Raw genomic sequence first — 13,232 nt, 5'->3', positions numbered from 1 at the left:
GCAGTGCCACACATGCAAGTTGCTACCTAACCCTTAATAATTCAGGGGGCACATCTGGCTATACTGTGGAGGGGACTACCTAATTCAAGGGGCACATCTGGCTATACTGGGGAGAGTGGGCTACATAATACAGGTGCACATCTGACTATTACTGGGGAGGGGGCTGCCTAATATTGGGGGCACATCTGGCTAAATTGGGGGGATACCTAATACAAGGAGGCCATCTGGCCATGCAATGGCCTAGGGCACCACAGGAGCAAGGGCACCAAAGCAACAGGCTAAACTGGTGCAGCATTTGCAAGCTTGCAAATGCTGCAATGCAGGGAGATCAGGCGAGCGCCTGACTGTGGTACTCTGCTGCTAGATGCCTGTGCAGCAGCCACCTTGCTCTCTGTGCATGTCTGCATTGTGGCTGGCAGATATGGACTTGGGCAGCATTGGAGACGGAAGGGAAGCGGAAGCTTCTGCACTGGAGACAAGCGGAGAAGTGACACTGATAGCTGCTGTGGTGTGAAGGCGAGCTGGCTACCTATACTGAAAGGGGGGGGGGGGGAGGAGGAATTAAGGGAGTCACCTGGCTACCTATACTGGAGGGAAAGGAGGTCATCTGGCTATCTATACTGTGTGTGTGTGTGTGGGGGGGGGGGGGGGGGTCATCAGGCTACCTATACTAGGGGGAAGGAGGGAGGGGTCATCTGCCTACCTATACTGGAGGGAAGGGGGTAGGGGTAATCTCGCTACCTATACTGAAGGGGGGCGGATAGTAACAGTGGCCTTGGGCGGTAAAGAGTACAAATCCGGCCATGCATCTGGCTATACTGGTGGACTGCCTAATGCAAGGGGGGACATCTGGCTATACTGGGGGGAGTCTGCCTAATACTGGGGCACATCTAGCTATACTGGGGAGGGGGACCGGGGCTACCTAATACTGGGGACAAATATGACTTTACTGAGGAGAGGGCAGGGGCTACCTAATACTGAGGAAACATCTTCAGGGGCGGACTGACTATTAGGGCACTCGGGCACGGACCGAGGGCCCGTGGTCAGGGGGGGGCCCGCCGCCCGCCAGAGAACCCTGAGCAGGAGGGGAGACAGCCAGTGAAGGAGGGCGATTTGCATAGCGGCGGAGAAGGGGGGAAGTTCCCCCCCCTTCCCTCACCTTGGGGCCCCCCTTCCTGGCTCTCCCCTCCAGAATCTGTAAAGTGTCGCGCAGCGGCTGACAGCGGGCGGAGACTTACCACTGTACAGCCACCGGAGGGACCGCTGATCTGTGTGCCACTAGTCTGGGGTTCTATGCGCGGCGCAGGGGTTTTTAATCAGTATAAAATATCACAATATAACATATTTACTGTTGTCAGTAAATTTTTATTGGTACGCTAAGATAGACCGGGCACTGTCACTTTAAATGCTTTAATTTTGTCTTGCAGCCATATATACATTCAATGGTATTGTATGAATATCACATCATTTCTTCCTGTAACATATCTGTCACAAACCTTGAGTGATGGTGATGCTGGGGTGTTGGGGACGTGGATGACCAGGGGAAAAACCGGACGGCACAACAGCCGTTTCACGCCTGAGTCGGCGCTTGCTCACGTGTGTGTCCTGTAGGAATGACGGCGCCGCGCGGCTTCCTGAAGACAGAGAGAAAGCCGCGCCCTCTGCGCACGTCATTGGGTGTTGGGAGATGACGTCAGTGGGTTCGGGGGTGAGGGGGCGGAGATAGCCTGCGTGGTGAAGTAAACAAATCGTGCTATTGGCTGCCTTTTGCTCTTGCATCTAATACGAGGGGAAGGCATCAGGCGCACATATACGTGCCGCTAGATGTCAATCCCCAAATTGTGATACGAAAATAAAGTGCATTTGTGCATTGAACATTTAAACCATTGTTCATGTGTTTCTCCTATAGACGTGCATATTGAACTTATCAACATATTACAAAGTGCAGTTTGTGCATTATCTAAAAATTGTGTATAAACCTAGATGTTAGGCATGAGGCAGTGACAGAGCTGCTGTCCTAAATGACGTTGTTTCAATTACCTTACGCCTCCGCTGCTTGGGGTATGTAATTTTGAACCTTTGTTCCCATTACATAATTGTACCTCTGAATGACACCCCACTTATCTAAAAAGAGAACCCACATAAACCCCATTAAAAAAGACTGGGGGGTAAAGCTGTTTTCAAAGAGCTTATTGGAGTTATTACTCCAATCCTCTGGACTGCCCTTCAAAACATTTCCTCCCACCATCCATCCCCGCCTCTCCATTCACGAGTACCTAGGAGAAGAAAGGGGGGGGGGGGGGAGAGTTTTATCCCCGGGGAGGGCAAAGAGGAGGACACCGATCAGAGAGCCAAAAGAAGGGGCCCAAACAAGTCCAAAAGAGAAAGTGTCTGAGACCCAGAAAACCAAAGATTCGCCATTTGGGTTGAGGCCACAAAGCGAGGAGATTGTGGGTTGCGTATATCCCAAGGGGAAGGAGGAAAAAAGAGAAAAGAAAGGAGTAAGGAGAAAGAAACGACACATAGAGAGGGGGGCAAAGTCCTCCTATTGGTTATTTCTGCTGAATGCATATCATGCTCTGGGGGATGTACCTATCTCAGGGTCCCCACATCTCCATTGCAGGCATCTAAGGTCCTCTAAAGTTGTATCTAAACATTGCTATGAAATTTTTAAGATTTTATAATTCTTTGCCGGGAATTTGCAGATATGTACCTACTGTATTTCGCATTCCCTGTTTATCCGTAGAGATGGACCTATATTAGGTCACCTATTGGTGATCTATGGGTGTATATTACACCAATTTACCAAAGGAGGACATTCTTAAAGGGGAAAGGAGGCACCGCTCTGTATGTGTAAGACGAAAATTGGAGGGGAGAACCTGAGAAAAAGAGGAGGAAAATGGGGGAAGGGGAGGGGCCCCAGACTAGGGATCCAAGAAACAGGAAAGTTCCAATCTGTCATTAACCTCCTTGGCGGTAACCCCGTGTGTGACACGGGGTAAGCCGCCGGAGGGTGCCGCTCAGGCCCTGCTGGGCCGATTTTCATAATTTTTGCTTTGCTGGACGCAGCTAGCACTTTGCTAGCTGCGCCAGCACTCTGATCGCCGCCGGCCCCTGCCCGATCGCCGCTATCTGCTGCGGCGCGGGCCCCCCCCCCCCCTCCAGACCCCAGCGCTGCCTGGCCAATCAGTGCCAGGCAGCGCCGAGGGGTGGCCCGGGACTCCCAATGACGTCCCGACGTCAGTGACGTCGGTGACGTCATCCCGCCCCGTCGCCATGGCGACGGGGGAAGCCCTCCAGGAAATCCCGTTCTATGAACGGGATTTCCTGATCGGAGATCGCCGAAGGCGATCGAAGCGGGCGGGGGGATGCCGCTCAGCAGCGGCTATCATGTAGCGAGCCCTCGGCTCGCTACATGATAAAAAAAAAAAATTTTTAAAAAAAAACTGCTGCGCTCCCTCCTGGCGGTATTTTTCATACCGCCAAGGAGGTTAAGACCTAATGGTCCCAGAGCTTCTGTGCGTAAGATTAGACGGGACTCCCGTCGGATCAATTCCCTGTCCCGATCCCCTCCTCGACGTGATTGGGAGACATGTAATAGCCCTGCAAACCTTAAACATCTAGCATTCCCGCTATGGGTCTCTCTCACGTGTTCAATGAGTCTTGGGCTTCCCTTTCCTGACTTAATGGATTTAAAATGTTCTTTCACCCTTTCTTTTAGGGGTCGAGTAGTCTTTCCTATATAGAAGAAACGACATGGGCAGAAGATAACGTAAGAGATAAATTTTGTCTGGCACGTGATGAAGGCTCGTACCTCCCATTGGGTACTTCCCATTTGGTAATTTGTGCCCACCCACATGTATGGGCAATACTTGCAATTGCCACATCTATGGTTGCCTTTTGGGCGTGCGGCTGTGAGCCAATTTGTCACCGCCGGTGAGCGATATTCACTTCTAGTTAAAGTATCTCCCAGGGTGGGGGCCCTCCTGAAAGCCACCCTGGGGGGATCCGGGAAGACCCTCTGAAGTTCGGGATCTCTTGTAACTATGGCCCAATTTCTTTTGATAATTTCTGTCAGTTTCTTAGACATTGGGGTATAGTCAAATGTAAATGTAAATGGGCCTTTGGCTCCATTTTTACTTTTTGTGTTTCTGGACAGGAGTGAGGTTCTGTCTTTACTCCTAGCTTTTTCACATGCTCTTTCAAGGAGGGGTCTATCATAATTTCTCGCTTCCAGACGTGCAGTGAGTTCGCAAGATTGCGTCTCAAAAGTGTCCCGACTGGAGTTATTTCGTCTGAGACGCAGATACTGGCCGTATGGGAGCGAGGTTTTTACATGTTCTGGGTGGAAGCTGTTCCGGTGCAACAGCGAATTAACTGCAGTGTCCTTTCTAAAGCCCTCACAAACAAGTTTAGTGCCGTCAGGTTTAATTTTTAGGTCCAAAAAATTAATGGACCTACTGCTTGTTTCAAAAGTGAATCGCATGTTCACCCGGTTGTCATTGAGGAGCTCTACAAAAGACTCAAATTCCTCTGTGCTTCCCTGCCAGACCACCAACACGTCATCCACATATCGGGCCCATGTTTTTATGTGGCCCCTAAATGGGTTTTTTTGGGTTCTCACATAGTCTTCCTCCCAGGCTCCCAGAAACAGACCAGCATAGGTACATGCCACAGAGGTCCCCATGGCTGTTCCAGAGGTCTGGTGGTACCACCTTCCATCAAACATAAATGCATTATGTGTCAGTACATATTCTTTTGGCTCTCTGATCGGTGTCCTCCTCTTTGCCCTCCCCGGGGATAAAACTCTCCCCCCCCCCTTTCTTCTCCTAGGTACTCGTGAATGGAGAGGCGGGGATGGATGGTGGGAGGAAATGTTTTGAAGGGCAGTCCAGAGGATTGGAGTAATAACTCCAATAAGCTCTTTGAAAACAGCTTTACCCCCCAGTCTTTTTTAATGGGGTTTATGTGGGTTCTCTTTTTAGATAAGTGGGGTGTCATTCAGAGGTACAATTATGTAATGGGAACAAAGGTTCAAAATTACATACCCCAAGCAGCGGAGGCGTAAGGTAATTGAAACAACGTCATTTAGGACAGCAGCTCTGTCACTGCCTCATGCCTAACATCTAGGTTCATACACAATTTTTAGATAATGCACAAACTGCACTTTGTAATATGTTGATAAGTTCAATATGCACGTCTATAGGAGAAACACATGAACAATGGTTTAAATGTTCAATGCACAAATGCACTTTATTTTCGTATCACAATTTGGGGATTGACATCTAGCGGCACGTATATGTGCGCCTGATGCCTTCCCCTCGTATTAGATGCAAGAGCAAAAGGCAGCCAATAGCACGATTTGTTTACTTCACCACGCAGGCTATCTCCGCCCCCTCACCCCCGAACCCACTGACGTCATCTCCCAACACCCAATGACGTGCGCAGAGGGCGCGGCTTTCTCTCTGTCTTCAGGAAGCCGCGCGGCGCCGTCATTCCTACAGGACACACACGTGAGCAAGCGCCGACTCAGGCGTGAAACGGCTGTTGTGCCGTCCGGTTTTTCCCCTGGTCATCCACGTCCCCAACACCCCAGCATCACCATCACTCAAGGTTTGTGACAGATATGTTACAGGAAGAAATGATGTGATATTCATACAATACCATTGAATGTATATATGGCTGCAAGACAAAATTAAAGCATTTAAAGTGACAGTGCCCGGTCTATCTTAGCGTACCAATAATTCACACAACTCACTTCTGCCTCCATCCTGCCGGTTGCACGCCACCAAGCTGTTTCAGAAAAGCCTTTACATAGGTGAAATGCTGGGATGTGTGTAACACAATTGCTGCAAGCGCAGACTGACTCTCCCCTTATCCCTCTAGAAAGAATCTGCTGAGTGCCGAGTGGTATCCAACTCTGCTGTGTACCAGTAAATTATTATATCTTAGTCTGTAAAAATATAATGTGAAAGGTGGGAAACATTGGTATGGGGGCCCCATAATCTCCTATTGCCTGGGGGCCCCATGAGTTGTCAGTCCGCCCCTGCATCTGATTATCTGTGCTGGGAAGGGGGGCTAGCTAATACTGGAGGCTCATTTGGCTTCATAAACTATGCAGAGGGTCTTCCTAATGCGTACGTTAAAAAGGGGCGCTGGGAAAAAAGGGCGCGGGGTTTTAAACGATAAACATGGATAACGTTTAAAAATATAATGTACTATATTTCGTTTAAAAATAATGTTTTATAAAGTTATAAATCATTAAATAATGTGCATGAAATTGGCAATTGTGAAAACGTTAATCTTCCGTTTAAAAAGTGAAACGTATAATAACGTTTAAAAAAAATAGTAAGTAACCCTCCCTGTACCTACCCCTAACCCCCGTGTTGGTGCCTAAACCTAAGACCCCCCTGGTGGTGCCTAAACCTAAGACTCCCCTGATGGTGCCTAAACCTAAGACTCCCCTGTTGGTGCCTAAACCTAAGACCCCCCTGTTGGTGCCTAAACCTAAGACCCCCCTGTTGGTGCCTAAACCTAAGACCCCCCCTGTTGGTGCCTAAACCTAAGACCCCCCTGTTGGTGCCTAAACCTAAGACCCCCCTGTTGGTGCCTAAACCTAAGACCCCCCTGGTGGTGCCTAAACCTAAGACCCCCCTGTGATAAGCATTAATAACGTGTGAAAAAAATATTGTGCTGTTTTTCGTTTAAAAATAATGTTTTAAAAAAGATTGTACTGTTTTTCGTTTAAAAATAATGTTTAAAAAATTATAAATCATAAAATAATGTGTAATCATGAGAAGCAGTTATAAAACAGTAAAAGTCTCCGGGCGCCGCTTATAAAACGTTATTTTTCTCCGGCGCCCTTTTTTCCTATCGGGCGCCCATTAAACGATATTTATTATGGTAGTGAATGGCGGCGCCCGATTTGTCCACTTGCCTCAGGCGCCCGAATTTACTGTTACCCTTCCTAAGGCCTCTTGCACACTGCAAGTGATTCCGATTCAGATTCCGCTTTTTAATCAGTTTTTACATCCGATTCAGATTCCGATTTGCAGTGTGCAGGGAGCAAACTGCAAATCGGAATCGGAATCGGATGTAAAAACTGATTAAAAAGTGGAATCTGAATCGGAATCACTTGCTGTGTGCAAGAGGCCTAATACTGGCCACATTTGCCACCTATATTGAGGCGAGCACAATTTGATCGGTCTATGTTCAAGGTAAATAAATATCCATATAGAATTTGTATAATCCTGCTTCATGGAAACTTGGAAGATGGAGCTGCCCTCTGCCCTAGTGGTGCAGCAGCACCTATATTCTGTGTAGATGAACCATGATACTATATACCTCAAGGCTCCTCCCTCCCTGACAATAGTTGTAGCACAGCTAATAACCACCAGTGCATTCTGCAGTTACACAAAGCATAGAGGCGATCAGAAGGGAAGAGCTGTTTACTTGATCTGCAGAATCTGGAGACAAGAGCGAGGGTTCTACAATGACTGCAGACAGCATCGACGACATACTTCCGCAGAATTTTGCCTATGTGATCCTCGCCTTCATTTACAGCTATGTCATGATTATGTATCTAGGAATAAATGTGGGAAAAGCAAGGAAGAAGTATGGAATCAAGGTATTGTAATTAGAGATTTTTCAGTAGACATCATAAATCCGAGATAATTCAAACTGTGGCCCACAGATCTCTGTAGCTGATGCAGTTATAATAGAGCGCTGTGCAGCTTATTTATATGATGATTAGTGGTTGTAGTGATCAGCTGTGAACGCCTACGTATGCATTGCTTAGCAGTAATATTGTTTACATACACATCGCAATATAATGTTATTGTACTTCAGTGTTCACAACAATGCTGATGTGGAGCTTGGGGCCCCCTTCTTTTTGCTTCTGCAGGCAGTGTACTGTATTATATTCAGCAAGCGAGAGTCTTTCAATGTATGAATTTGGGGCGTGTCAGTGGCCAGCTGCAACCAGTTCAGGAACTGAAGAACTTCGTACTCGCATCTTCATGGAGTTCAAGTTGTTGTTTTCCTTCAGATGTGACTGTAGCCTCACATATGTCCATAATAACAACCAAGTTTAGCCAGCGGTTAATCAATCCCCAGTTAGAAAATGATTAGATAGTCGAGATCGATGTACCATTTTACTACATTTGTTAACCTATCAGTAGGAATCTGAAGGGCACTTTTCCACTGAAAATCGTGATCAGCAATGCAAACGTGCATTGATGCGATCACGACTTTCAACACTTCCTCTGAAAATCACGGTCAGCATTGTAAACGTGCGTTGATGTGATCGCAATGTTGAACATTTCCACTGAAAAGCGCAATCAGCATTGCAAACATGCATGGATGTGAACACGGCGATTAAAGCGCTGCATGAAAAAGCGGCTAATTCAAATGTACGCCATGGATGCACTCACATTTTTCAACATTGCCACTGCAAATGGTGATCAGTATTGCAAACGTGCATTAATGCAATCGCTATTTTCAACATTTTCACTTAAAATCATGGTCACCATCGTAAACGTGCATCGATGCGATCACAATTTTCAACATTTCCACTGAAAAGTGCGATCAGCATTGCAAACGTACATTGGTGCTATGCCGATTTTCAACATTTCCACTGAAAATTGGGATCAGTACTGAAAATGTGCATCAAAGTAATTTTCAACATTTCTCCTGTGAATCTTGATTAGCATTGCAAAGTGCATCGATGTGATTGTGATTTTTCAAGATTTAAAACGAGTGCAATTTTACCGGTGTTTTGCGGCAGCTATTGAAAATACGAATACAGGCACAGAAAATGCAGCATACAGTGTGTTTGCTTTTGGACAAGTGCCTAGATTTGTACGTCTGAACTTAAAGTGGGAAGAAGGATCTCTGCTGATATCATTCTACTGTAATATATTATGGGATAATTGGTAAATGATCATTATCAGGTAGATATTACTCACCATATCTAAAAAGTTTATCTGTTCCCCCCTCCCCCATAGCAATAGATTGCGTCGCTAGTCTGCAGGCTATCAATGTGTCTGTATAGAATTCAGCCTTCACCTGTTGCTCATGGAACTGATCCCTACAGGCGACAGAAATTGTGCGCGCGTACACACCTTTAGATCAAACAGATTAATCACCAGTGCACCTGCTTTACTGATGTGTTGATTTAACAAATACAGTCAGGGACGTAAAAGAAAAATAGTATTTTCACTGTACATGACAGTATATTTAAAAGCCCCCAGCATAGTGTATGCGACAGAACTCAGTATAACCCAGTTGTCAAGTGATTTTTTTGATCGGTGACAGTTCTCACGTGTAATTAGCTTTATAGTTCAGCAAAAGAAGCATACAGTCATAGGTTTATAGCTTGCCAAACCAAAGCTCAGGGTCACTGAACTTTTATCTTGTCCAGAATTACAGCCTTTTCCGAAAGTGCAAGTCATGGTTACTAAGTTAAAAGCACTGTATCTTCTGCTAGCATAACCAGTCTATCCAGAAACCCAGGAAGCGCAAACTCAGTAAATAATGGCACTTGTAATAAATATTCGGAACCACACAAGGACAATGATGACTTTAAACCATGTAAATAAAATGTATCAAGTTTGTGCAAGAGTGAGACACGTCTCTAGTGAAAATCAAGCCTTATTTAAAGTCAACCTGTAACTTTATTAAAAAACAAACAAACAAACAAAAATACATACTTAAAGTAAACCTGAACTGAAAATTAAAAGTCAAAATAAGCATACACAAGTCATACTTACCTCCCATGTAGTCTACTCCTCAGTGTCTTTCTCCTGTCCCGCGTCCTGTTTGTCCTGTGATCAAGGGAATTTTCCGTCCTCCATTTTGAAAATGGCCATTACCCATAACAGCTTTCCGGTCAGCACACAGTTAAACTGTAACATCGCCCACTTGAGCCATAGGGAAACATGGACATTACCTGGTACATCAGTTTTCCTCTCAGCTATAACTGACAGCAACTGATATTTTACTGACAGCAACTGATATTGTACTGACAGCAACTGATATATTTCAGATCTGATAAAATGTTGTCAGAACTGGAAGGGATTATTGTCAGAAGAAAATGGTGAGCTTCTGAGAGGAACTGATGGCGAGGTAACTATGTAATGTTCATTTGAAGTTACCTCATGTGTTTATTTTAAATTTTTTTACTCAGTACCGGTTTCTCTTTAACTGCTTTTGGATGGCTGTGATTGAAATCTACTCCCTGTTTGGGAGCTGTTATTCCTGCCAGGGTGTAGATTTCACTCAGCAGCGCCACGCGCTGTCGCTGCTATCGTTGTGCTCCCTGATCACATCTCTCCCCGCCGCAGCTCACTCGCCCTGCTGTCGGTATGAAAGCAGAGCTGTCTGAGGCTGTCTCAGGAGCTGATTTCATTGGCTCACATATATGATCGGGTGCTCCTGACCGTCTCACAGAGCTCTGCCGTCATAGCGACGCAGGACGAGGGTCCTGCGGCGATGGGTGAGCGGCAGGTCCGTGCGGCAATTCGTCGGTAATCTGTGTTTTTTGGTACAAGCAGTCTCTGGCCAAAGACTGCTGGTACGCAAGGCGTTAAAGTAAACCAGAGAGGATAAAAGAAACACAAAATAACATTTACCTCCTCCATCAGGCTGTTGCAGCACTGAGACTCCCGAAGAACATTCGCACTATGCCTGTGCAGTAGCACACACCCACTCGGGCTTCAGCAGAAAAAGCAGAGACTGAATGGGTCTGTGCTACGGCGCAGGTGGTTTGCACATGTGTAGACCTGATCGGACGCAGCTTTTTCCAACAAGTCCAATTAGGTCCGTGTTACTGCGCATGTGCAAGCCGTCAACAAGCCCTTGTCTATGGAATTGCTTGGCGAGGAGGATAGGGGGAGCCTCTGAGGATCCTGAAGCTTCCCTCTATTGAGTTAATAAGTACCCAAATTGGGCACATTTTTCCCCTACAGGTTTCCTTTAAGTCAGTAGGGGAAGACTCTGGATGCTTGTACATGGGGAAAATAAAAAGGCATGCATGAGTGGCTCCATGTTACTGTGCAGGCGCAAGCTGTACTTTACCTCTGCGCAGTATGGCCACTCTCGTACACAGAGCCATGAGCAATATTCAATTTTAATATTGAAGTTTGTTTAGAGGGTCCCAGTGCAGTGCTGGAGGGGCGTAGGGACTGGGAGACCAAGGGAGCCCCTACTGAGGTAATTATCATCTAACTTTTTTGCTCATAGTTCAGAAACACGCAGCGTGCCTTGCCTTATTCTGAGTCTGCTGCACTGCTAACGTGCCAGTGTGAACCTACCATTACAATATGCTTTCATCACAGATGCTATGCGATTATATTGTCCCATGAAACAAAGCATGTCATTGTGAAAGTAGCCTTAGTACTACACATACAATTATTATCTTATAAGTTTATTTTTACTTAAAGGTATGCTTGATGTTGCAAAGAATTTGTATTGTGCTTTCTGTGTTCCCTGGTAGTAACACACAGTAGTGCTCAGCAAGATTTCGGATATCCGAACTACCCAGATAATCCAAACTCTTTCCACTATCCGAACTTTGAATAGCAATTTGGATATTTTTTAAAATCCGAATAGACTATCTGAGCAAACTCGGATTTCCCATCTGAAATCCAAAATCCGCGCGGATACTTAGTTCAGATATCCGAGCAGAAGCCAAAATCACCTGAGAGAGAGATTTTAAGCCATTTATAAGTTACTTCCGGTTTTCTATCCGGATATCCGAAACCGGACGGATATTGGGTTCAGATATCCGAGTTTACTCGGATACCAAAAAGTTCAGATTCGGATATCTGATTCGGATCTGGGTATCTGGATCAATTTGGATTTTGAAAAGGGGTATCCGAGTACCCCTGGTAACACACAGTGATTGCACTGTGAAACTGAATTTTTAAGAGGAACTGTCACAAAAATCTTAAAATGTAAAACCCATACAAATAAGAAGTACATTTCTTCCAGAGTAAAATGAGCCACACATTACTTTTCTCCTATGTTGCTGTCACTTCCAGTAGGTAGTAGAAAGCTGACATTACCGACAGGTTTTGGGCTAGTCCATCTCTTCATGGGGGATTCTCAGCATGGCCTTTATTCTTTATAAAGATATTCCCGGAAAAAGATTTATACAAAGATGCTGGCCTGCCTCCCTGCTCACCGTACACTTCTTTGGCAGTTGGACGGAGCAACTGCCATTCACTAAGGCCCAGTGCACACCAAAAACCTCTAGCAGATCTGCAAAACGCTAGAGGTTTTTGAAGCAGATTTAAGAGCGATTCTACCTAGCGTTTTCTGGAGTGTTTTTGTGTAGCAGATTACAAATATTGTTACAGTGAAGCTGTTACTGAACAGCTAATGTAACAAAAACGCCTGGAAAACCGCTCTGATCTAGCGTTTTTCAGAGCAGTTTGAGCTTTTCCTATACATTAACATTGAGGCAGAAACGCCTCAGAAATCTAAAAAATGCTGCAGCCCCCGAGTTTGCGTATGTGGAAAAAACGAACCGCTCTGGTGTGCACCATCCCATTCACTTTCATTAGCCAAGCAGTTTCCCCCCTGAAAACGCTTCAGAACCGCTCTGGTGTGCACCAGCCCTAAGTGCTTTTAAAAATAAAGAGAACCCCCTCCCCCCCCCCCCCCCCATGAAAAGATGGGCTAGTCCAAAATCTGTCGGTAATGTCAGATTTCTACTACCTACTGTAAGTGACAGCAACATAGGAGAGAAGTAATTTATGGCTCATTTTACTCTGGAAGAAACATACTTCTTATTTGTATATCTTTACACGTATTTTAATAAGATTTTCGCGACAGAGGTCCTTTAAACAGAAAACTGGAATCTGTTAGAAGTGTTCTAGACTTGAGTCGAGGTCCTTAACTTTTATTATGAACCCCTTTATAAAACCAGTGTCATTACATTCCCTCTTTTGATGGTTTATTAGGCCTGAATTTCTGAAGTTCTGCAAAGCTGGCGATCAGTGGAAAATTTGAGCACCAAACTCATACTAGATTTTCATTGTTGGACATTACTGATCTGGATCATTTTGGTTACCAAACGCTGCACTTGTGGCCGGTAGCTCAGCGCTGGAACTGCTTGACAAATGAGCTGTTCAGCTGTCCATGGAAAAGAGGCCAGAATAACAAACAAGTGCTTTTGTCTCACATTTTACTCTCTTCTATGGGGCCCCACTTTATTCTGTCACTTATCG

At 45.6% G+C, this 13,232-nt stretch overlaps 1 protein-coding gene across 2 annotated transcripts in view; it reads left to right on the top strand.

Annotated features, from left to right (window-relative positions):
- The window catches only part of LOC137544353 (glutathione S-transferase 3, mitochondrial-like), a 48,408-nt gene that overhangs the window by 22,116 nt on the left and 13,060 nt on the right, over positions 1–13,232 (top strand). The window contains exon 1 of one of the 2 annotated variants that reach the window (XM_068265422.1): positions 7,381–7,627. The exons of the other annotated variant lie outside the window; for it this stretch is intronic. Coding sequence (XP_068121523.1) covers positions 7,493–7,627 — 135 coding nt within the window. The 5' untranslated portion in view covers positions 7,381–7,492. Of the gene's footprint in view, positions 1–7,380; positions 7,628–13,232 lie in introns of those variants that run through there. 2 annotated transcript variants of the gene reach the window in all.

This window comes from Hyperolius riggenbachi, chromosome 2, assembly GCF_040937935.1.
Source record: "Hyperolius riggenbachi isolate aHypRig1 chromosome 2, aHypRig1.pri, whole genome shotgun sequence".
Classification (NCBI taxonomy): domain Eukaryota; kingdom Metazoa; phylum Chordata; class Amphibia; order Anura; family Hyperoliidae; genus Hyperolius; species Hyperolius riggenbachi.
The sequence above is the reverse complement of the archived record's forward strand: the minus strand, read 5'-3'. Positions and strand labels throughout refer to the sequence as shown.